At 46.9% G+C, this 22,749-nt stretch overlaps 2 protein-coding genes across 5 annotated transcripts in view; one reads left to right on the top strand and one right to left on the bottom strand.

Moving 5' to 3' along the window:
• Window positions 1-1,202, top strand: part of ACSBG1 (acyl-CoA synthetase bubblegum family member 1) — a 92,866-nt gene extending 91,664 nt beyond the window's left edge. For both annotated transcript variants that reach the window (XM_074296452.1, XM_074296451.1), the window contains one exon: window positions 46-1,202. In XM_074296452.1, the coding sequence (XP_074152553.1) occupies window positions 46-131 (86 nt within the window). In that variant the 3' untranslated portion in view covers window positions 132-1,202. The remainder of the gene's footprint in view (window positions 1-45) is intronic.
• Window positions 1,194-18,920, bottom strand: IDH3A (isocitrate dehydrogenase (NAD(+)) 3 catalytic subunit alpha). Of its 3 annotated transcripts, XM_074296455.1 has the most exons (12): window positions 18,403-18,652; window positions 17,293-17,380; window positions 13,996-14,034; window positions 11,756-11,839; window positions 10,021-10,135; window positions 8,517-8,704; window positions 7,953-8,086; window positions 6,613-6,715; window positions 6,459-6,523; window positions 6,111-6,195; window positions 3,756-3,908; window positions 1,194-1,920 (listed from the first exon to the last, which is right to left on the bottom strand). In XM_074296455.1, exons 4-12 carry the CDS (start codon window positions 11,777-11,779, stop codon window positions 1,837-1,839), a joined length of 951 nt encoding a protein of 316 aa, XP_074152556.1. In that variant the 5' UTR covers window positions 11,780-11,839; window positions 13,996-14,034; window positions 17,293-17,380; window positions 18,403-18,652; the 3' UTR covers window positions 1,194-1,836. The 3 variants fall into 3 exon arrangements, with proteins under 3 accessions (XP_074152556.1, XP_074152554.1, XP_074152555.1); XM_074296453.1 differs by lacking the exons at window positions 17,293-17,380; window positions 18,403-18,652 and adding an exon at window positions 18,700-18,920 and having other exon boundaries at window positions 13,972-14,034; XM_074296454.1 differs by lacking the exons at window positions 17,293-17,380; window positions 18,403-18,652 and adding an exon at window positions 18,700-18,915.
• Window positions 18,921-22,749: the final 3,829 nt, after the last annotated feature.

Below are 22,749 nucleotides of genomic sequence, written 5' to 3'. Positions count from 1 at the left end.
TCTTGGCATTCGGGGCTGACATTCTTGTTCTGAATTGTCTTTCAGGTCCCACAATGAAACTGAAGCGCTTAGCAGTTCTCGAAAAGTACAAAGAAGAAATCGAATCATTTTACAAAGAACCAAACAATTAATCCGGGCTCTTCTTCTAGTCTCTGCTGTACAGATGCTGGGGATTCTTCTCCCCCCGAGAATCAGGTTATCTTAAAACAGGGGCACAAAAAGAATCCCCAAGGAATCTGTCACAATTCCAGGAAGGATGGCGCCCGGGTTAGCCACAGCCGTCTGTGCTCTGTGGCAGGCTACCCCGAAGGGCCGGCTTTCACTTGTAGATAAGTAGTTTGAATTCTGTACAATTCTGTTACACACCCCCCATAACACCCCTTTCCTGGTAATCTCCAGGTTCTAATTCTTGTTAGACTTGATGAGCTATAAGACAACATAGCAGAGAGAGGAAAGGCAGGTTGTGGAAGCGACTCACGACTAACACGCGCAATGGCAGGAGCGTAGACTTGCTTAACCGCCAAGGAGAACGGGCTTTCCATCTGCTCCCGATCTGAAAGTGCCAGTCCCCAAGGACCGGTGTCACCCTGGTTATGGTGCTTCCCTAGGACCTAGCGCTTCATGAAGCTGCCGAGTCTCCTTCCTAATGGCCATAATTAAGTAAATGTACAATTTGAACACTAAACAAAGCTTTCAAGGGGACTGAGTATCTGAATACATTCACAAGCAATAAAGTTTTTTGTGTTACTTGTTCAGGGAAGGAAATAACCTGGTGTTCCCTGCAGGAGAATGAACAGAAGTTCAAACATGAGTGAAGCTCTTGGGCTCCTAAATGTAGCCTGAGAGCGGCCTCCCGCATGCCCCCAGAGCAGGACCCTCTCCGGCCGGGACAGTTGCCTCATTAGCAGGGTCACAGATACGGACACATACACATCCAATACAGCGATAGCTCTAGGGCAAGGATGTTCAGCTACTTAGTTTCACTATGCAGAAAGCTTTGCTCACTTAAAATGTACAATAAACATCCGATTCAGCAACTGTTGTCCCTTTTGCGTCACTGAGAAAGCACGACCATAAGCAAAGAAATATTACGCTATTTTAACAAAGACCACCACATGTAACACGTTAGATTAGAATGCTCTCTGTCCTGCATAGATTATTTCATTTTCATAGACAAAAAAATACATCTCTGATTAAATATATCTCGGGTTGGCAATCTTTATTCATGCATACAATAAATCTTTTGAAGAGCAAATTTCTTTATTTTAGTTCACTACACAACTTTAAAATATATCATCTGTACCCTCTTTGATGCGATTGTTCCAGGAACTTCCTCTTATACCCGTTTATTTTTCTAAGAATGTCATCTTGTGCCATGTTAGTATCCTGTTTTGTTTCCATTTTACTTTACGTGCTCACAGGAAAATAGGGGTTTTCTTGAAAAAGTTAGCTGTTTCTCCTGTTAATTCAGTATTCTAATATTTACAGCAAGTCTTTCAGTTGAGGAAAAAAACTTTTAACTGAAGTGTAAAATGGTTACCAATGGAAAATGACAGGACAGGAATCCATCCTTACAATATATAAAACATTTTCACCAGATAGAGACATTTAATAAATAAAACAATGCATTCGAAAAAAGTCCATTGGAGCAGGCACCAGAGGGTCACTTGAGTCCCCGGGCACAGAATGTATTAAGAAGAGGCCCAATTTAGAATGTTTGCTCTGTCAAGAAATATGCAACCCCAACGTATACGAATGGTAGAGTCTAGAATAGGTTTTTCTACTGTGTCCATTAGGAGTGACTGCTGCAAAATGCCTAATGGGAGAAGCCTTCTCTTAATCTAGGTCTTTGACTCGGCGGCAGATCTCATCCGTGAAGTCCGAGCACTTGGCATTTCCTCCCAAATCTTTTGTTAAGCTCTGAGAGGAAGGAAAAATGGAAATTAGGGGTGATTCGGTGCACTCCTGCCCACACGATACTTCTGTGATTCCAGTAAAAATCTCAATCAGAACAAAAAGGCTTCTACTTAGTCAAGGTGCCCTTGACCAAGGTGGGGGAGAAGTGGGGGGTGAGAGGAAGGAGAGACCCTACTGACTTCCCGGGGGAAGAAGGAGTTGGGAGGACCCAGGAGGAATTAATGGATGTGAACAGCCTTTTGAAAACAGAGTTGTCACATATGAGTGACAGTGAGGGTTTCTTAAAACTTTACTCTGGGTATATCAAATGAGCTTGACGGAATTCAAACTGCAAGTAATGTAAAGGGCAGGCAGGGAGAGTCGGCCTTGTCTTTTGTGGACGGTATTTAAACCCAGTGCCTGGCTCTGAGCAGGGGCTCAGTCAATGATTAAAACGGAACTGGAAGACACTGTTGGCGTACTCAGCCTATAATATACAATTAATTATAACTTGGCCTGAAGGGGTTGGGCAAGGGATGGCTGCCTCCTCCATGAGCCCCAGAGCTGCCCAGGACGAGCTGGGAGAAAGAAGCAGGAGGAGGGGGTGGAAGCAAAGAGGAGGAGCATGATGGTGCCTTTAGGGCCATGAATGACAGTCAGTTGGGGGAAAAAGGCCTTGGTAGAAGGCTGCACACTGGGGGAACCCCCTTCCCTTCCCACAGCTCTCAGAGGAGGCCAAGACCATCAAAGCAATCTGCAAACAGCATTTACCATCAAGTTTCTCCAAGTTCAAAAACTCTGTGCCTTACAGCTGGACACAATGAGTTCTCGTACAAAATCCTGTTCTGGATCGGGATCCATTGGGTTCAGACTGCTACTTAAACATTAGGTTTAACTTCTCCGGGTCCCAGTTATCCATGGTGTAAAATCACGGCCAGAGCAGAGCTGGACAGAAGGCCTGAAGCCAGAGGTCACCGAACCTCCAGCTAAGAGGCTGGCCCAGAGCAGGGCAGGCCTTCCTGCACTTTACTGCTTCTCAGAGGGAAGGAGCTGAATTACTTGCAGGCTCAGGTCCATTCTCACTCTAAAGCCTAGGACTACATTCAAGAAATGAAACTCTTCACACTGAACACAATTTTAATACACTTCTGCTGTGGTTTCAAATGATGTCTGCAGCTTTTTGCCCCTTGAGGTATATATACAAAGCATTAACATGTACGTTAACCCCAGGGAGTAGACTTTTGGAGTGACTGGCTGCGTGACGCGCACCAAGACCGGGAGGCAAGCTGGCTTGCCCCCAGAGAGGCTGCAGCTCTCTGCCCATCCTTTGTCCTTGGCCACCCACAATGCTGTTCTCAAGGAGGGATCCCTGAGCCCATCAGCCCTGACGAGTAAGGAATGCCCACAAGAAAGACCCCCTCCTCCATTATGCCACTTTTTCTAAGTTATGTAGAGCTACAGAGAATCCCGGCAGTGGCTTCCCCAGGGTAACTCAAGAATTGTTTCTTCCTAAGAGGAAAGAGAAGGGGTCAAAGGAGAGCCCACATCCTCTGGAGTCCAGGACATCTGTCCCACTAAAGGCTCCATCTTGGACCCATAAAGAAGTCTGGTGAGATCTCAGGACCCTTTTTCAAAAGAAAAGCTAAATTTCTGATGGAGGTCAGTGAAAATAAACTAGTCTGCTTTTTTTCCCACCTGGGTTAAGGACCTTCTGAACCTCACCCACAGATCCCTGCCCCCTTGGTTAAGCGCAGGTGGCACCAGTATGACCTGCTCAGTCTGTTCAGACTTGATGTGCCTTTGGGAAGGGCCCCGGGTGAAAGGCAGGGAGCCAGATGCCACCTTCATCAGGAACATACCTTCCCGTCTTTAATTGTGGCAAAGCAGGCGGCCTCGATCTTTGCCGCGTAGTCATGCATCCCCATGTGCCGAAGCATCATCACAGCACTCAGAAGCAGGGCAGTGGGGTTGGCCATGTCCTTCCCAGCAATGTCCGGAGCTGTGCCGTGAACCTGCCAACAAAGGAAATTATTGGTATTTGGGAAAGCGTGAAGAATCCAGCGCCCCCAGAAGCTGTGAGGCGCTAGAAGAGACACCGGACAGTCACCCTTCTTGGGGGGAGCATCGGCATGGCAGCAGAAAGATGGGCCAGAAACCCTGGGCTCTGAGTCCCAAGGTCAGGGGCAAGCACGGCTCCCAGGTTCATTTTCTTCATCTTTAAATGGGGATAAGAACAGGCCATGTGGCAAATCCTTGCCCTCCCTAAACAGGAACCGGCTCGCTCGCTTGGGCCCGGAGAGGACTGTGGCTTTCTGAAGGCTGGGCCATGGGAACACCGGCTCCATCAGATGCAACTCCACCAGTGCATCAGGTGCGGGGGTGCATAAGGAGGTCTGGCCTGGCCAAAGCAAGGGTAGAGGGGCCACCGGCCACGCTGACGGGGGTGATCTATAGCAGGTGAGGCACAGGCACCCATGAAGCTATATCATTGGGAGTGTTCTCAGGAGGCAGCATGGCTCTGCAGGGCGGCAGGACCTCAAGTCCCCACAGCCACAAGCCCAAGCAAGGGCCCAGAGCTCTGACCAGTGGGGCCCCTGGCCGCCAGGGCAGCTCCTAGTCCTGGGTGCAGACCCTCTGCTTGTGACCCTGGCCTCTCGTCTGGGCCAGACCTGTGCATTTACACCCCCGGCAGTCAGCCGAGGCCCAGCACTCCAGGGTCCCGATGCGGGCTTGTGGGAGATTCAGGACTACTCTCAACCTCCCAGCCCTTTCCTTCCTTCCAATAAGCACCAAATAGCACAACCTCAGGCCCCTCCCTGCTCAGGACACTCTCACTTAGCTGGTTCATTCTCTTTCCTAAAAGGCGGCATCAAGAGCTCGACCCGCTTTCTCTAGTCAGGAAGATCTCCCTCAGGCCACAGCTCCCAGCCTCAGCCTGTGTGTGGTGCTGGGCCACTGGACGCCAGCCCCTCAGATGTAGGGTGAACCAGACCACAGGCCTCGAAGACACCTGTCAATCCTCCCCGTCACACGTCAATGGAGCAGTCCCTGAGCTCATATTTCAGTGGGGAAAGCACTAGCTATGGAGCCAGCAGAAGCCCGAATTCTAATCCGACCCAGGATGTGAGACGGACCCTAGTCGAGTCCCATAGCCTCTTACTCTTAGCCTCCAATGCCTCAACTACAAAGTGAGAATTCGGACAAGACTCCGGCCTGGCCGGCAAGAACCAGCACAACCATTTTGGAAAACAATTTATAATTATGTGAACACAAGTGCCAATGCCATGGAAAGAACAGAGCCAAGCAAAGCAAAGCTGCCATCATGCCCACCATGGGATGGAGAGCACAGCCATCAGACGTGGATGCCGTGAGAGATGAAGAGCACCTCTAGCTCCAAAGAGGAGAAACAAGTCCTGCCCCCCTTCTCTGGAGAGGTGGGAGGAGGAGCGTCCACCAGTCTGGTTGTTTGCATTTATTTGCTGGCTTTTTTGATTTGTTGCTAGTCTTGCTAAATTTTTTTCCCTGTTTCTCTTTTCTTTAAAAAATATTACATGGGGGCAGCTGGGTGATGCAGTGGATAGAGCACCGGCCCTGAAGTCAGAGGCACCTGACTTCAAATCTGGTCTCAGACACTTAACACCTAAGCTGTGTGACCCTGGGCAAGTCACTTAACCCCAACTATCTTAGGAAAAAAAAAATTACATGAGTTGATTCTCTGTGAGAGACAGGACTACTGGGAGAAATCTGGATGATATAAAGAACAAAGATAACAAAAATATATTTAAAAGAAAAAAAATTGCATCTACCTCAAAGGACCATTGTGAAGATCAAATTATGGTATATCAAGCATTTTATAAGCCTAATACCAGATGATCTCACACTATATTCTTAAGGCCTTATATAACCTCAGGCGAGTATGCCAGAGAGAAAAAGATCTATCCAAAGTCTAATAATAAAGAAACTTTTCTCAAAGATAAAAATCAATTAAGATATTTTTTTTTCCAAATAACTTTTAGAAAAAACCCAAGAACATAAAATAGCTAATAAAGCCAAGATCAAATGCAAGCACCAGACACGTCGCATTCTCTTTGGCAACAGATGCGGGGCTCCTCGTGATGGCAACGAGAAGGCCGGGAACATCCGCATTCTGAACCCCCGGGGCTTGCCAGGCAGTTCTGGCCTAGAAAGCAGAAGGAAGTTCCAGAGATCCTTACCGATTCAAAGATTGCAATTCCATTAGCGCCAATGTTTCCACTCGGGGTGACACCAAGACCCCCTATCAGGCCAGCACATAAATCACTGAAAAAAAGAATTCTGAAGTAAACTTCCAAAAGGAAACACTCAAAGGGGAGGGGAGCGCCCAGCCCCCAAGTCGTCCTTCAACACTGAGGAAGGGACTCTGTCCTGGGCCGCTCCAGAGCCCGAGCGTGGCCTTCTTAACGCTCGGGGTCACTCTGCACACAACCTGCGGATGCTGGGAGGTCATGGGGGGAGGGGCACACAGATGGGGAAGGGCACTCGGAGGGAACTTCCATCAGCGGAGCGAGCATGGAGACACTTACCTAAGGATGTCCCCATACAAATTTGGCATCACCAGAACATCAAACTGGGACGGATCTTGTACCATCTGGAAGCAAAAACACGTTTGGGTGTTTGTAGAGAGCAAGCACTCTTTTGACACAAAACCCCCGGCCATAATTCTTAGTATATACTTACATTCAAACATACTGTATCAAGGTACATCTCATTAAATTTAATATCTTTACAGTTTTCTGCAACTTCCCTGCACTTTTGGAGAAAAAGCCCATCTGACATTCGCCTGTAGTTAATCAAATAAAAATTGTTGAAAGCAAAGCCTTAGAGAAAGCAAATGATTAAAGTTTAAAAGCCAAGCATATCGAGGCATAAATGTGGGGAGCCAACTTCGCTGGTTTCAGTTAGAATTTAATACAGTTTTAGGTATCTGATGAAATCTAAACTGAACCAAATATCCCATGGCTCACAGGCAGTGGAGGAGGGGAGCGGAGACAGAAGCCAGAGGAGCTCCATAGTATTAAAAGGCAGAAGATGAGTCTGATTTATATCACTCTTACCCTTCAAAGTCTAAGAGGCATCAAATGTTAGAACATTCTGACAGTACTAAAACACCCTTGAAAAGTCAATAATTACAAAGTTTAGATTTTACATACTCATGAATTTTCCCGGTTAGAAAAAGGCAACTTTTATACATTTGGGAGGCAGTTTTTAGGGGAACAGAGGATTGGGGTTGATTGATAGTTCAGGTTAATATGGCAAGAAAGCAGCTAGTAGGAAAAGCCAGAATAAGGCAGCAGCTCTCCTATTTCTCCTGGGTGTCCTTGAGTAAGTGACTGCCATGTAGAGACTTCACTGCTCAGACCACTTTTAACAAGAAATGACACTCGTGCTTTTGAATGAACAACTGATTGCCCTTCAAATTACCAGTAGCGCTTCAATTCTCCAAGGGTTTTTTGGGGGGCAAATAAGGACATCAGCCAGTCGGTCCACGTGGGATTGAGGAAGATGGCCTGGCTGCTACTTAATTAGCTGAATGGCTACTGGCTGATCCTTTCCTTACTTGTAAAATGAGAAGGCTGCACTTCATGGCCAGAGGTACTGGCCTGTGATCCTCTTCCTCTGGCTTACTTCTGCAGCCTCACACCCTCCAAACACTATTGGCTCCATACTTTAATTCCCCCTTTGCTATAATAGTTTCCTCTTCTGTAATATAGGGGGAAGAAGACTTGTTCTACTGACCTCCTTCAAAGGACTACTGGGAGGTCGAAAGAGCTGGTGTATGTGAAAGCACTTTGTAAACAGGCAAGCTCTACACAAAACTAAGGTGCTAGAACTGCAATCACTATCCTGCCATAAATTAACATCATTTCATTAAATTATAGTAAGAGACTCCAGGAAAAGAACTAATTGTTCAGAACTTGCACCCTTAAGAAAACGCTCCAGTTCCCCTTCTCAGAGCTTTTAACCAAGTTGTTTTGCCCCTTCAATCCAATCCTGACCCAAATGCCCAGATCACATACATGATATTTGCTTTGTGTACAGCAGTCACGTTGCTCCGGTGATTGTTTCTGGCATACTCAAAGGCAAATTCAGCAATACGTTTGCTCGCCTCTTCAGTGATGAGTTTGATACTCTGCACAACACCATCAACGATCTGACCAAGGACAAACAAATGGTCTCAGAACTAAGAAGAAGCAAACTGCTCCTAACAATTCCATTCTTCACACACAAGACGGGATGGGACTGCACATTCAGAGCTCTAGCTGGCCCCCACAAGGAGCTGACCATCAACACCACTGGGTGATGACCTGGCCCTGAGCTCTACAAGGAGTTCCCTGGCCCAAGGCAGACTGGCACCTTCTCCGTGAGGTCACAGTAACCAGGGTCACCCAGGCAGGAGCTTCCTTTTTAGCCAATCACACCAGCTGACCACGTCATATAAGCCAAAATTGGTGAATTCTGTGATCCCAGTTCACAAACACTAACTTTTAGCTTGTACAACTGATGTAAAGGACATGGGAAAAAAAAAATCTACGCTCCAACTGGTAACCTGGTTCCTGAGGGAATGTTAGAAGCACACGTACCACATGCTCAATCCCACTGTATTCGCCTTCGGTGTTCTCCCGAATTGTGACAATATTTACATCTGTGTAAGGGGTTTTGTAGCCTTCGATGGAGACACAGGGACGCACATTTGCATAAAGGTCAAAAGTTTTCCGAAGCAGGAGATTCATAGAAGGATGTCCAGCCGCTATTGGTGTCTTTAAGGGGCCTGGAATAAACAAAAGTTTGTCCTTAAATAACAAACTAGTTTAGAACAAATCAAAGGGTGACAACTCTTGTCTCCAGTAACTTTGGGGACACTTGTGTTCTTCCCCCTGCTTGTGTTTCTCCAGCACCAGTTCAGAGATGCCAGTGAGCAGATAGTTCATCCATATTGTTCCACTGACTTCTGGGAAGCACAATGTATTCACGCTGAACTTGGGGAAGCAAATGAGTGCTTATCCTCCTTGTGATCTTTCAGTATTTTGTCACACGATGCTAAAAATCTACTGGCCTTAAGGAAAAGCACTCCGTTTTCTTGAAAAAATTTCTAAATTGGAAAATGGAGTTAATGCTTCCTATATGCCCCTTGCTCTGTAAGGCAGAAAAGACATAGTGGAATTTGAAAATAATTGGTCATATTTTAATACTATTAATGAGGGGAAAAAAAGAGAACTACACAAACACAAAAAGCAAAATACTCATAACATTGGTGATCCTCCTGTCTCTTTAGAAGAGAATAAAAGATTTGCCAATACCATTTAGAAATAAGCAACACCGCTGCATTTTGAATTCATGCCCACTGACTCTCAAGCCAGTGCTGGGGTAGGGGTAGCTGCAATGGAAATGGAGCAGAAAGGACAGACGGGCAAGATGCTAAGGTAAAAAAATCCATCAGCTTGGACTAGAAATAGAGTATGAAAGAGGTAGAAGATCTGATACCAGAACTGGTCTGGATGCAGAAAGTTTGATGGCAGAGATACAGCAATATCAGAGCCTTCCAGCCTGCACGGTTGCAAAAACATCAATAATTCTTAAGCAGCATCAGCCAACAAATGAGCCAATTGTGTTGGTACCAGTGAAAGTTGGGAGAAAGAATGGGGGGTGGTGGGCAGGAGGGGATGGTCCAGGTGATGACACAACAATAAGAATCAGAGGTAGCACTCTAAACCAAAGCTGTTTTGACTCTAAGGTCAGAAGTCTTCCCATTACCCCAAACTTCCTTTGCTTCTATGAAGAAACAGAGTCAGGGAGTGAAGATCATTCTTTGTTTTTAAGAAATCTGACAAAGAAAGTGAAGAGAACTATGGGATTAAGACTCAAAGGGTAACAAGGTAGCAGGAAAGTTTTATTTTGTTTAAGGAAAGGGAAAATCAATACTTTTTCAGGAAGAAATCTATATGGAAATATAAATATAATATAAAAAATAAAAATCTATACAAAATGTAGATCTACACACACACACACACACACACACACACACACACACATTTCCAAAATTATACCACTTGTAACAAAATTCACTCTCATCGATTGCAGCCATACCTTTCAGTCCCATCTTGTTTTTGTCCATGGATTCTTTGGCTTCAGGAGGGATCATCCACTTTCCTCCAGGTCCTTTGATGGCAGAGACATTTCTCTCTTCCCACTGAATAGGTGCCTAATACAAAGTATATGTCATTGTGAAGGAGGAATATTTTTGACCAAGACTGGCATTTATTATAACGCCTTCAATCCTTTGGTTCTTAAGTGAGTTAGCATTTATCCTCCTGGGAGGTCATGTGAAATTATGTATTTAAAAAGTCATCACAGGCAGTTCCTGCCACAAAACCACTGTTCTTACTGTGCGCTCCCAGGGAATGGCTCAATATCATATTTGTCATATTACCCACAGTCACTTGGGCTATTAGGCCATGGTTAACAGCTGCCATATACCCACTCTACTCTTTTCTACCCTTGCAGAAAGACCTAAGGAGATTTCTATTTTTAGCTTATGATGAGGAGCATGGGGAGATATGGAAGAGTTGTGTGTGACATTTGGAGAATTTTAGCTTGCCACTTAGTACCTAGTACTACCCTACTACTTAGAAAAGTCAGTTCATCTCCCTTGGACTCAGTTTCCTCACCTGTGGGGGTGGTGGTGGACTTGATAATCTCTGAAGTGCCTCCAGATCTAACTCTCTCATCTAATGATCTAAGCAATATAGGGAAAAAGTTAGGAAACATCTCCATTTTCTCTTTCACCCCAGAGAACAGAATTCCTGATACTAATACTGTCCATTTCATTTAGGCAGAATTTTTTTTTTAACTCTGTTATCTCTTTATGGTGGGGATTAATGGTAAATGCATTAATGTGTGAATAGGTTAAATAAATGGGCTTCATCTGCCTTTAGCTGCTGCTCCTCAATCTCTGGCAGAGATTTTCTCAAAGCTTTTCCTGAACACTGTGGTTAGTGTCCTGGGGGATGAGCTTTTCTCTTAATTCTGGCTGGTCCTTGTGTGACAGGGCCAGAGAGGGGCTAGGCCCTACTTGGTACCCTGGAAGCATCAAAGAATCTGCTGGATTCTGTGCTTTCAGGAAGTGCACACCATGCTGAGGCATCAGAGGTTCCAAGGAAGAGTTGCCATGGACATCAAGGCCTCTATTTATGGTCATGTTTAATTTTACTTAGTAGCAATGTATAATTAGCAACTATTAAGGCACAAAGCAAAGAGAATATAAACCCTTAAGATTTCCCAAATGAATGGCATATTTTAAAAACTATATTGGGGGCTGGATTTACACAACATATAGATGAGGAATGTTATTTTGACTTGATACTTCCTGCTCACCCCAAGAAAATAAGCCACCATGTAGCAGAAAGAACAAGACTTTTAAATGCTGAGTAGCATTTTAATTACTAAATTAATTACTAAAAAAACACAATTCCTGCTTACATGTCCAGCAGTTGTATTGATCGGGGCCAAGCAATAAAAATGTTATTTTTAAACCAATAATATCTCACTAGAAGGTAAGCTACTAGGGGCAAGGGCTGGTGGGCATTTGTCTTTGCAGCCCCAGCACTTAGCATATTGTCTGGTGGAGAGGTAAATGTTTAGGAAATGCTTGTGGACTGATGCAAGTGCAGCAGGTTTTTAAATAAACTCTGCAGTTACTGCTAATGTTAAGAGACTTATTATACTTATACCCACTCCATCCTTTTAAAACCATATGACAATCCATTAGTTGGAAAAGGGTTTTATATGGACTATGACTGAATTATTAGAAATGCTCACATACTTTGGCAGCATCAAAAATCTTCATAACAGAAGCTGAGATTTCTGGTCCAATACCATCTCCTGGGATTAAGGTCACTGTCTGTACCTAAATGTAAAAAACCATCAGAAAATGCAAAACAGACACCGTAAGAGAGTGTAACACAAAATGAATGTACAAGAGTAGCAGAACCAGTGAAGACTATTTTACCAGCTCCCCAAGAGAGATCAAATGAACTTAGACCCAAAACTAAAATTTATATTTAAAAAAGACACATTCTCTGAAGTGGCCAATGATTTATTACAACAACAAGGATGACTAGACTATAGGAGACTTTCAAACCAACTCTTTCCTTGAATTTAGCATTTTTTTTTTTGGACAAGGACTCTGCTGATATTCATTAGACAAAGTAATAATTAAGTTACCAAAAAGGCCTTCCCAACACCACTCCTTTTTCTTTACCGAAGCATGAGGTGGCAATTACCTCTAGTCTATATAACAAAACAAGTGATCTCTCTGGACTTCTTTGAAGGCAAATCTAAAATACTTGATAAAAGTATTTGAAATTAAATTGGTTTGATTTTAGAAATGTGAGATCAACTTCCCCCCACAACATTTAGATTAATTTCTTGGTAAACCATGTTGTCCATCACAACATTCTGAAGGGAGAATGAGAAATTCCATCATTCAAGAGAAAAAAAACAAAATCAAAAGGGGAATTTCTCTCAGTATTACTTTAAAAATAATTATTTCTAGCTAAGAAGCATTTATTTGACAAACTGACTTAATTCTGATAGTATGATCTAGAGAGTTTTTAATTTGTCTTTGTCAAGAATGGTATCTGTGACATGATCTATGCAAAGATTAATACTAAAATGAAAGACAGCAAGTGCAGTTCCAAAGCAAGGTCAATATGCCAAAGGTTCCATCCAAAAAACCAGCATTTTAACCAAATGGGAAAAATTGGTTCAGGGCACAAAATGAGCTTTGCTGAAATCCAGCTGCTCTTCATCTTTCCAAGTGTACTATGTACTCCAAGTGGGGCACCAGCCCCTTGCCTGTACTCCACGAGCTGCCCTAATAGAGTCTATTCCAATGAGACTTCTTGATGCTTCTTAGCCCACTATCACCCTGTGTGTCATCAGCAGAGACCTTTGTAAGCTAACATATACTCTTATTGTTTTCAGATATCTACTCAAAATATACAGTAGGGAAATGACTAAATATTCTGAAAACACAGGCACAAACATTCAATAATGGCAAAAGACTGGGTGATTCAAAATGCTAAGCCCGAAATGTCATGTTCCGGGGTTTCTGTTTGAAATATCAACTTAGCTGTACTTGCAATTCTGGCGGCAGCACTCAGTCTTAACCTTTGCACTAACGGAAAGCTAAGAATCCTTTAGGTTCTTCCTTCCTGTTCTCCCAATAACATTTGATTGACTGTAAATTCCACTGGGTGGTCACTGGATTATAGAAAAGGTCAGAGCCCCTTCCACAGCTGAAAAAGTGAGTCTGATTATATACCTGAGTTTTATGGAAATTTTATACCCTGAGATGTTATTTGGGAGTGTTGGAATTAAGAAACTCAAGTGAGAACATTTAAGGAGAGAATTAAAGGAAAAAAAAGATAGGGAATCACTGACCCACAACCTTAGATTGACTAAAAATGTGGAATCAGTTTTTAAAAGGCACAGGTTTCTCTAATGCTGGGAAGTCTAAAAACAGCAGATTTAAAGTTAATTAAATGAAACATTAATAAATGAAACTCAATGAAGACTGAAAAAGGAGAAGCTAACAAGGTATATAAAAGCAGGAGAATTTTCTAAAAGGGAAGTAAATCTACTGTTTTTAGGGGAAGTTAAAAAAAAGTGAAGCCAGATTTGAAGGTTCTCAACAACTTTGGTTCCATTTGCACTCGTTTCATAGAAACTGCTTTTCAGAGATGAGATGAAATTATGAAATGTTACCAGACTCAAGGGGAATTTCCATCTATTTTTAAACAGGGCTGGTAGGAGATTTTAGCGTGACAGGCCTCCCAGCCAGCTGGAATAGAATTCTTTTAAATGTGCAACTGGCCTGATCAGTACATATGCAAGTTTGCAAACAAATTTCACTTGTCACCGAATTGTGGGCTTGCCTATACATCTTTGTAAATGGAAATTAAGTTTTATGTAATAAATGTGCTAAACATCTTTCTTGAGAAACTTCTAAAACAGAAAAATATGAGAGGTACTCACACCACCAGCAAAACCTCGGATCACCTGTTTTGGGTTGCTGAAGGCCCCCAGCAGTCGAGATACCTAGTATTAACACCCAAAAAGAAGAGTCAGTCAACAAGAACTCAGAATAAATACACAGAATTAAAGATAAGGAATCCAGGCTGGTTCCTGATAATGCTGAGATTTATGCAAATGTAAGAGCAGTGGATTCAGGCCCATTTCTCCTAAGGCAGGTGAGCAGAGTTATGGGCAATTCACTTAACTTAATTTACATTATTATCATATAAAAAGAGAAAGAAGTTATATATTATTTCAAACCACTAATTCCTCTCCTATCATAGAGAGCTGGAAGGGAAGCCAGAAGATATAACTAGTCCATTTCTGGACCATGGGAAATGATGGGGATTAAATAATAATAATAAAATGCAAATAACCAAGTATTAAACCTTCTAAGAGGAATTTAGAAATAATATATCATAACAATAGGAATTAAGAAACTATTAAATACCATTTGATTTTTTTGTATTTATCTAGAGGAAGTGATGAAAATGACCTTTACAAAGACTGGAATCCTTAAATCATTTGTTGGTCCAAAGCCACACTGGATTAAAGTAAATGTATTATACAGGATAATTAGAAAAAGAATCAAAATGAGGAGTTTAAAACAAGGGAAGAGAACTGATGAGCAGAGCAGTCAACCTGGAGTAAAGAGCTCTGGAGTTAGAAGCAAAGGATCTGAGTCTGGAATCCCATCTACCTGTGGGTCTCTGAGCTCATTCCTTTACCTTTTTGCACCTCGGTTTCATCATTTGTAAATAGAAGTTGAACCAGATGACCTCTAAGGTTCCATAATTCCCTTAGAAGATTTAAAGAATAGTTTAAAGCATGTGACACATAGATTTTGGAGATCGTATTTCATTCTGCCCAGAGAAAGACTGTTCCCTCTACCTTGATTTTCTGCAATATTAATATATAATTTCTACTAAGAAGTACTAAACAAGAAAGGATAAGAGCACTCTCCTTCTGTTTGGCCTCAGAGACCAGAACTAGCAATGATAAGGGGCTGGGGGGAGGGCAGCTTTCAGCTTGGCATGTGGGAAAACTTCATCAGTCTTAGGACTGTCCCAAAGTAGTTTGTATTCTAAGGTGCTGAGCTCTCCATCTTCTGCTCCATTAGGTACAGGTCTAAATAAGCTTCCATGTGTTCCATCCGACACAGAAAGTCTATGATTGATCACAGACGGGCGCTCTTCTCCTCCAGGACCAGCTTTCTAACACTGGCAAAGTGATGTTCTCGTCGATTGCAAAGGAAAAGGACATAGGCTGTGGACTGATTTTCTCTTTCAATATTATGTTTTAAAGAGCACTGTGGAAAACAGTTCCCAATCATCCTATATTCTTTGGACATAAATATCTAAGAAAAAGCCAGGGTTCTTTTAAAAGCTGCCTATGGATACAATACTTTGTGACAACCAGTAATAAATGCCCTTAGATGTTTACAATTTAGCAACATTCTTCCTTTCCACTCTAAAGTAACAGAGAAGGAGCAAAACTTCAAAAGTGGCTTTGCGCTCTGGATATAAAGCTGCCGGCCACCTGGCTAATATGAAGTAAAAGTTACTCTACTAAGCACATATACATGCTCCTTAAAAATGATTTCCTCCAGTGATTAGTATTTTCAACTGTAGAACATGATCTGTAATCTGTGTCAGGAGAGTGGGACTGCTTTTCACCCCCAGGTAATCAGGTGAGTGTGACCTCTGGCGTCACTTCTGGTCTCGCATGCCTCTTCTATGTGAAAATGAAGGGGCCCCTGCCGACTAAGCTCTTCCAAGCCCAGCAGCCCATGATGCCGAGGGAAGCTCCCTGAAGACAGGAACCCATCTCTTCCCTTCTTTGGGTCACCCCTGAGCTCCCAGCTTCTGAACACACTTGGCAGAATGCTAGGCACTCAAAGCAAGCCCTCAGGGAATACCGGTGTACTGAACCACTCCCAGAGGGTTTCCAACAAGGTGAGAAGGTCCAGACTTAGCCATGAGGTCAGGAAGCCTGGGACACAAACTGGTGACCTTCCCTCCAAAGGTCCCAACCTCTCCCGCTGCAGGCAGCTCTCCAGGAGCACAAATGGCCGACAGCTGGTGATAACCCTTGCTAGGGGGGGTGTCCTCATCAGGAGATCCCTTTATCTATTAAATCAGAGATTCTAAGAAAAAAGTGACAGCCTGGAATTCCATTCCCCCTGCTGCCGGAACAGTAGATGCCTTGTTACTGTCTCGTTAGTGGGTACTAAGTTTCCTAATTAATGCACTGACTTGACTTGATGATGCCACAAACTGCCGTCCTGGTGGCAAACATCATTGTAAGACAGCACAGGCAGGTCCTCTGCAGGCTGACACAGGAGCAATGCCCTAGCCTAGGGCCAGGCCAGGGCCGGTATGGGAGACTCCTGGTAGGAAGGAGCCTGAACAATGGTGAGCTTCTCTTTGTCTACCCTATCTGATATCACAGAAAACGTGGCTGACCGAACAGAAAAGTTCCAGGAGAGGCGGAACAGTGTCATGGCCCACCTTGGGCGTGGAGCTCAGCAGACCTGACTCCAGGTCCAGGACCTGCCCTTCACTACCTGCATGACCTTGGACCAGACACTCATTTCTTGGGGCTTGCTTCAGTTCCCTCACCTGAAAAAATAAGGGGGTGTTCCAACATGAGGGGAGAACTACGTCAGAGGAGGAGGGGCGTCAGGAGAGGAGTCTGTTCTTTCCTGCACCAATGATTTGCGGTGCTCTGGATCAAAACGGTTAACCTGCCTAGGCTCGAATTTTTATAGCAGCAAAATGCTACCAGCATTTACTCTTATCTCTTCAAAGGCAGAGTCAGCAGTACCAAAAATATTTGGAAAACACTATACTGTCCTTAGGTGGGGGGTGGGGGTGGGAAGATGCTGGCAAAGTTCAAGTAGTGGGCAAGAAAAGAGCAGCAAAATGAAGATCTCTGAAGGTCAGAAATGCACAAGGGTCCCCAACTGGTACTGACTCAGACGGAGAAACCCTGCAGGTCGGGGAGACGGGGACAGTGCGAGAAGCCAAAACCTGCCTCTGGACTCCGCTCCAAAGCCCTGACGAGAAAATTAAAATGTGCTACACAAAGCTGGGAAACCCAGAGCAGGATCCTTATCAGCAACTGGTCCCTTTTAGGTAGGGGGCAGCCTGGCAGCCTGAGAACTCTAAAAGGCCTAACTTCTTTATGAGCATCAGGTTATTGTGAAGAAGAGGAGTAAAGACCCTTTAAAAAGCTACAGAACAGCGTTGGCCGGACGGTTTCCCAGAATGCCCCACACACCTGACAAGTGACATCACCCCTCCGTGACACTTCTTTCAGACAGTTTGAGCTGGCTGTGCTCAGCACGGATTCAAAGACTTCAGGAAACCTAGGGTCAGTTTGGCGAGGACAAAAAGGCAAAAGCCTCCATTGGTTAAATACCCAAAGATGACCTGGTTTTATCCCCTTTATTGAGAGAAAATCCCTCCATGGTATCCCTAAGTGGTCACCAGCTTCTCGCAGAGCTCCCAGGATGAAGCAGGGCTGCTTCCATTCAGTTCTGGCCGCACGGTCAGCATTCCTAAGGCTGCCTGTCTGTATCTCCCGTCCCACTGCTTTCTGGCCATGTTCTGGAACCACAGGAGACCCTGCCCCTAAACTAGGTCTTCCTGCATTCCTAGAGGACGTGACCTCCAGGCCTTCGCCATGCCAGCTGCCTCGAACGAGGGCTCCCCACAACTGCCGGATCAGGCCTGACAAGGGGCCTGGCAGCTCCCTGCGCTCCCAGAGCTGCCTCCCTACCCCCGAGCCTGGAAGGTCTGGGACGCCTTTTCTGCCTCTTCCTTACTGCCTGAGGACGGAGCGCACGGGATGGGGCCCTTCCTGCACGGACCACCCCTGGAGGCCGGCTCCCCGGTCCAGGTTCCACGGGGACAGGGCACTGAATCCGGCCCGCTCAGCAGGTACAGCCGTGATAGGGGTACCTAGGGGTCAGGGAACTCTCCGGGCCTCGGTCTGTACAGCAGGAGGGCGCAGCATTCTGACCCAGGAATTCCCGGCACCTTCGTGACCTTGAGCCTCCGTGGGCTGCCGGGCGGGGCACGGGGCAAGGGGGTCACTGGAAAGGGGAGGCCGAGGTTTGCATCTTCGCTGCTGACCTTGGTGGAGGGGGCCTCGGAGAGGCCCGGGAGGGGGCGCTAGCCTCCTCCCAAAGTGGCTGGGTTATCAGGGGCCGCCTTAGCCCGACACGCGGGAGGGCCCCGAGGAGGCGAGGCCGGGGTCTGCAGGCGGCCCGCCCCAGGCCCCAGGGCTGGCGCTCCCCCCCCCCCCAGCCATCCTCGCCCCCTCCCGCGGGCCCACGCGGCCGGCCCCTCCCTCCCCGTGCCTCGAGGCTCCGGGCGCGGCTGTGACCTTGACGCCGCCCCTGGGCCGGGCCGGGCCCGGGGCCCGCACGGCGGGGAGGGCGGCACCCGAAGCCCACGGAGAACCGGCCCCGCCTGTTTGGAGACGCAGGGAGCGGGGAATGCGGCCGAGGTGGGAGCCCGAGCCGGGGTCGGAGTCGGAGTCGGGGCCGGGGCCAAGGCCGGCCTCCCCGCAACGGGAGCCCCGTGACCCGCGCCCCTGCTGCGTCAAGCCGGGGTCGGGGGGACCTGCTGGAGGGACCGCACGCGCACTCACGGCCCCGAAGCCCAGCCCCTCCGAGCTCACCTTTGGGATCCACGCGGGACCGGCCATCGCGTCCGCTAGTCAGGGCCCGGCGGCAGCGGCTATGCGCAGACTCCCTCGGCCCCAGAGCCCAGGCCCGGCATCGTTCGCAGGCCCCGCCCCCCGGGCCCGGCGCCGGAAGCCCCGCCCCCGGAGGAGGGAAGACCCAGGGCCCGAGGTTTTCCCTTCCCTTCTCCTGGCTTCCCCTCCCCTCATCTCGCCGCTGACTCCTCCCAGTCGGCCCCGGCTCTTCCCCACCGAGTGCCCCTCTCCCACCGCCGGCTTGTTTGCACAGCCAATCCCAGCTCTCCGCGTGAGGCGACGTAAGGACGTTGGAGCGCCGAGCTCTAGTGACACTTCGAGCCTCCAAGGAAGAGGGAGGAGAAAGACCAGGAGGGCTGGGAGGAGGGAAAGAGTGAAGAGAGGAAGAGGCGGGGCGAGGGCGGGATGGGGGCCGGGCGCGGGATGGGGGCCGGGCTAGGCCGGGCCACGCTGTACCCAGGTGGGAAAAAACCCTGTTGTGCCTTGGAAGGTTCCTAAGTGATTTAGTGGAAACTCTGGTAACCTGGAGCCCACGTGGGCCCCCTCATTCGTTCCTATTCAGCGCCGCCAGCAGCACGTGGGGAGTGCCCACCTTTGGGCCAACACCTTGCCACCCACTCTCACCTGTGGCTCCAAGAAACTCACCCAGCAGCCACACCCGGGTAAACCCGTCTGGCAGACTGCAGGCTGCGGTCCCCGAGGTCCCAAGACTTCCTCCGCTTCTCTGGGCCATCTTCCGCTTCCCAGAGCGAAGGCTCCGCCAGCGGCCTGCTCCCTGTCAGTAATCTCCCGCAAAGTACCACGGGATTAGTGCCCCTTACTTGTCCATCCCATGGTCACAATCCCGCCCCTGGTCACCAACACACAGAGCTCTGCTTCTGGGCCCCTCCCCCCGCCGGGGCCACGACCCCCAGATTGAGACAAGAACACCGTATCTCCCCACAAAACGCTCCCCACGGGTCTGCGCCGCGTGCACCAGCCCTCTCCGTGCACGTGAGCAGCTCCCACACCCTGGGGGGCTTCCCTTGGCAAACAGCATTTTCCTCACTGAGGTAAACCGGGCCTGCTGCTTCAGCTTTGGCCCCGAACCACCGAGAGACCTGTTCTGGGCCGGCTGACAGCAGGGATGAGAACGACTCTGAATGGCGGGTGAAGCCCGGGCTTCGCGCTTGGCCACGGAAGATCTGGGGCCTCTGGTTCTGTCCCGCCGCTGAGTCAGTGACGCAGGAAGCGAGGGGAGGCTGTGGTCTGACTCTGTGCCGCCATTTGGGGTTTCTTGGCAGCTCCCCGGGGGCGGTGGCCATTTCCTTCTCGTGCTCATTTTACAGATGAGGAAACTGAGGCAGATGGCTGCGTGCTGCAGCTAGTCCGAGTCTGAGACTCCGGGCCGACGCACGGGCCACCCCCGGCCCCGGCACTCACTCACCACAGGTCCGGTCCAGCGGGTGTCAAACCGCGTCACTTTTCTCTGTGATATAAAAGGGTGGTCAACCTCACCCATTCATGGTCAGTCAGCGATTCATCCAACCGTGGATCTAAAATTCAGATTTAAAGTTCCCGGCCTGTTCAGGGCCAAAGACCCGGGACGCGGCCTCGGTGCTTCCCACACTCGTACCTCCCTGAGCCACTCATTTGTGAAACGGGAATCACGCGCGGGGAGGGGGGTGAGAGGTGAAAAGCTCGGACAGGTCATCGTGGGGAAACGCCCGGATGTCTGAGGGGAGAGGGAAGGCAGCTTCGTGTAACGGAAGGCTAGAAGGCGGAGGGCTCCCATCCAGGCTCGGCCACCTGGAACACTGCGGGAACTTCCCTCCCCTGGGAGCCAGAGTTCACCGCGCAGGAGCAGCCCGGGTTCTCTGAAACAGCCGCGGATTTAAGCTAAGAGAGCCGGGGAGGCCTGTCCAGACAGGCCGGGAACCTGGAGGGGCACCAGGGGCAGACTGCGCAGGCTCCGCCTCCGAGGTCCGACTTCAGCGCAAGCCGCACTCGGGCGAGTGCTGGACTTCAAATGCTTTTGGAAAAACAGGCCGAGATGCAGTATCTTCATCTGTAAAATGGGCCCCCATCACAGGATGACTGTGAGAGAATAGAGGGGCAGCCCTGGCAAGCCGTAAAGCGCTACAGGAGCGACTGCTGTCAATGTTTCTCAAAAGTCACCCAACATATCCTTCACTCAGTATAGACTTATGTTGTCCCCCAAAACGTGGAACAGTTTGGAAAGAGCAAAAAAAGTCTGTTCCTGTTCTCAAAAAGCGTATATTTTAATGATGGAGACAACATGGATAGGAACAGACCAGTCCATCACTAATCATGACGCATTAATCTGCGCCGCTACTGTGCCAGATTCTGGGAGACATGAGAAACACATCCTGTCCTCGAAGATCAGGGAGACAATGTGTGTACGTGTGTGTGTGAAATGTATTTGTATATGATACAGACTAGGTATCTATAGAAGAAGCATCCAGAACAAACACAAGGCCATGCAGAGTAGCTCAATCCAGGTAGTTTAGGAGGGAGGACTCCAGCAGTTTGTGGGAAGGAGAAGGGATCAGGAAAGGCTTGAAGGAGGAGCTGAGCCTTGAAGAGAGGGACTCCATGAAGTGGACTCAATAATAGAACTCTCTCAGGCATGTGGGTGGCCAGGATAAAGGCATGGGGATGAGAAGGGGACGACATGAACACAGAGAAAGCCAGTTTAGCTGGAGCGTGTGTGGGAGGGGGAGTGATGCCCAGTAAGGCTGGGGAAGTTATGATAACCTGAGCCAGATTATGAAGAATCTATGGATAAACAGTGAATGAGGAACCATGGATGACAAGGACCTTGCCAATCTGGTTGATTGGGAGAATGGTCATGCCTTCAACAATAATAGGAAAGATAGCCTTCTTTGGTTGGATTTGAAAAATCCAGTTTAGAAAGAGCCATCAGCATCCAGAGAGAGAACTGAATATGGATCAGAGCACAGCATTTTTGCCTTATTTTTATTGTTGTTGTCGTTTGTTTTCTCCTGTGTTTTTTTTTACCTTTTGATTTGATTTTTCCCATGCATCGTGACAAATATGGAAATATGTTCAAAAGAATGCATATTTTAATCCAATTTATATTGGATTGCTTGCTATCTAGGGGAGGAGGTGGGGCGGAGAGAGAAAAAAGCTGCAACACAAACTTTTACAAAGGTGAATGTTGAAAACTATCTTGTCATGGATTTTGTAAAATAAAAAAAATATAAAAATAGATAAAAATCCAGTTAAAAATGTTCCATAGGCAGTTGCTAACTTGGGACCTGGAGCTCAGGAAATACTCTAGGGCTGCATATATAGACCTGGGAATCCTCTCCATAGAGATAATAATTGAACCCATGGGAGAAGACAAGATCATTGAGATAATATAGAGAAAAAAGGGGAAAGGGTTCAGAATAGAACCTTGGGAGATACTTATAGTTAGTGGATGGAGAGAGGTGAATTAGGCAGGAGAACCAATAGGGAGCCATGTCACAAAACCAGAGAGGAGAGACTACTCAGGAAGAAAAGCTTACCGCCTATGTTGACTCCATGTAAAGAAAGCCAAAAGCAGGAGGATTGAGAAATGGTCAGTCAGTTATCAACAAGTATTTTGGAAACGGCTAGGTGGTTTAATGGTTAGAACACTAGATATGAAATCAGGAACACTGAGTTCAAATCTGATCCCAGACACTAGCTATGTGACTCTGGCCAAGTCACTTGGCCTGTTTGCCTTAGTTTCCTCATTTGTAAAATGTGTTGGAGGAGAAATGGAAACCACCAAAGCATCATTTCCAAGAAAAACCTAAATAAGGTCATAGAGAGTCAGATAATAAATGTTTCTGAAACACCTGCTATGTGTCAGATACAGTGCTAAGCTCTGTAGACTAAGAAAAAGGCTAAAACATGTGGGTCCTCAAGAAGCTCACAAGGGAATGAAGGAGCCAACATTCTAATGGCATTAGATTTGGCAGTTGATATCCCCTTGATATTCATGGTCAAGAAAATATGTGG

The sequence above is a fragment of the Sminthopsis crassicaudata genome, chromosome 2 (genome assembly GCF_048593235.1).
Source record: "Sminthopsis crassicaudata isolate SCR6 chromosome 2, ASM4859323v1, whole genome shotgun sequence".
NCBI lineage: Eukaryota > Metazoa > Chordata > Mammalia > Dasyuromorphia > Dasyuridae > Sminthopsis > Sminthopsis crassicaudata.
Note: the sequence above shows the minus strand (reverse complement) of the source record. Positions and strands in the feature narration are given on the sequence as shown.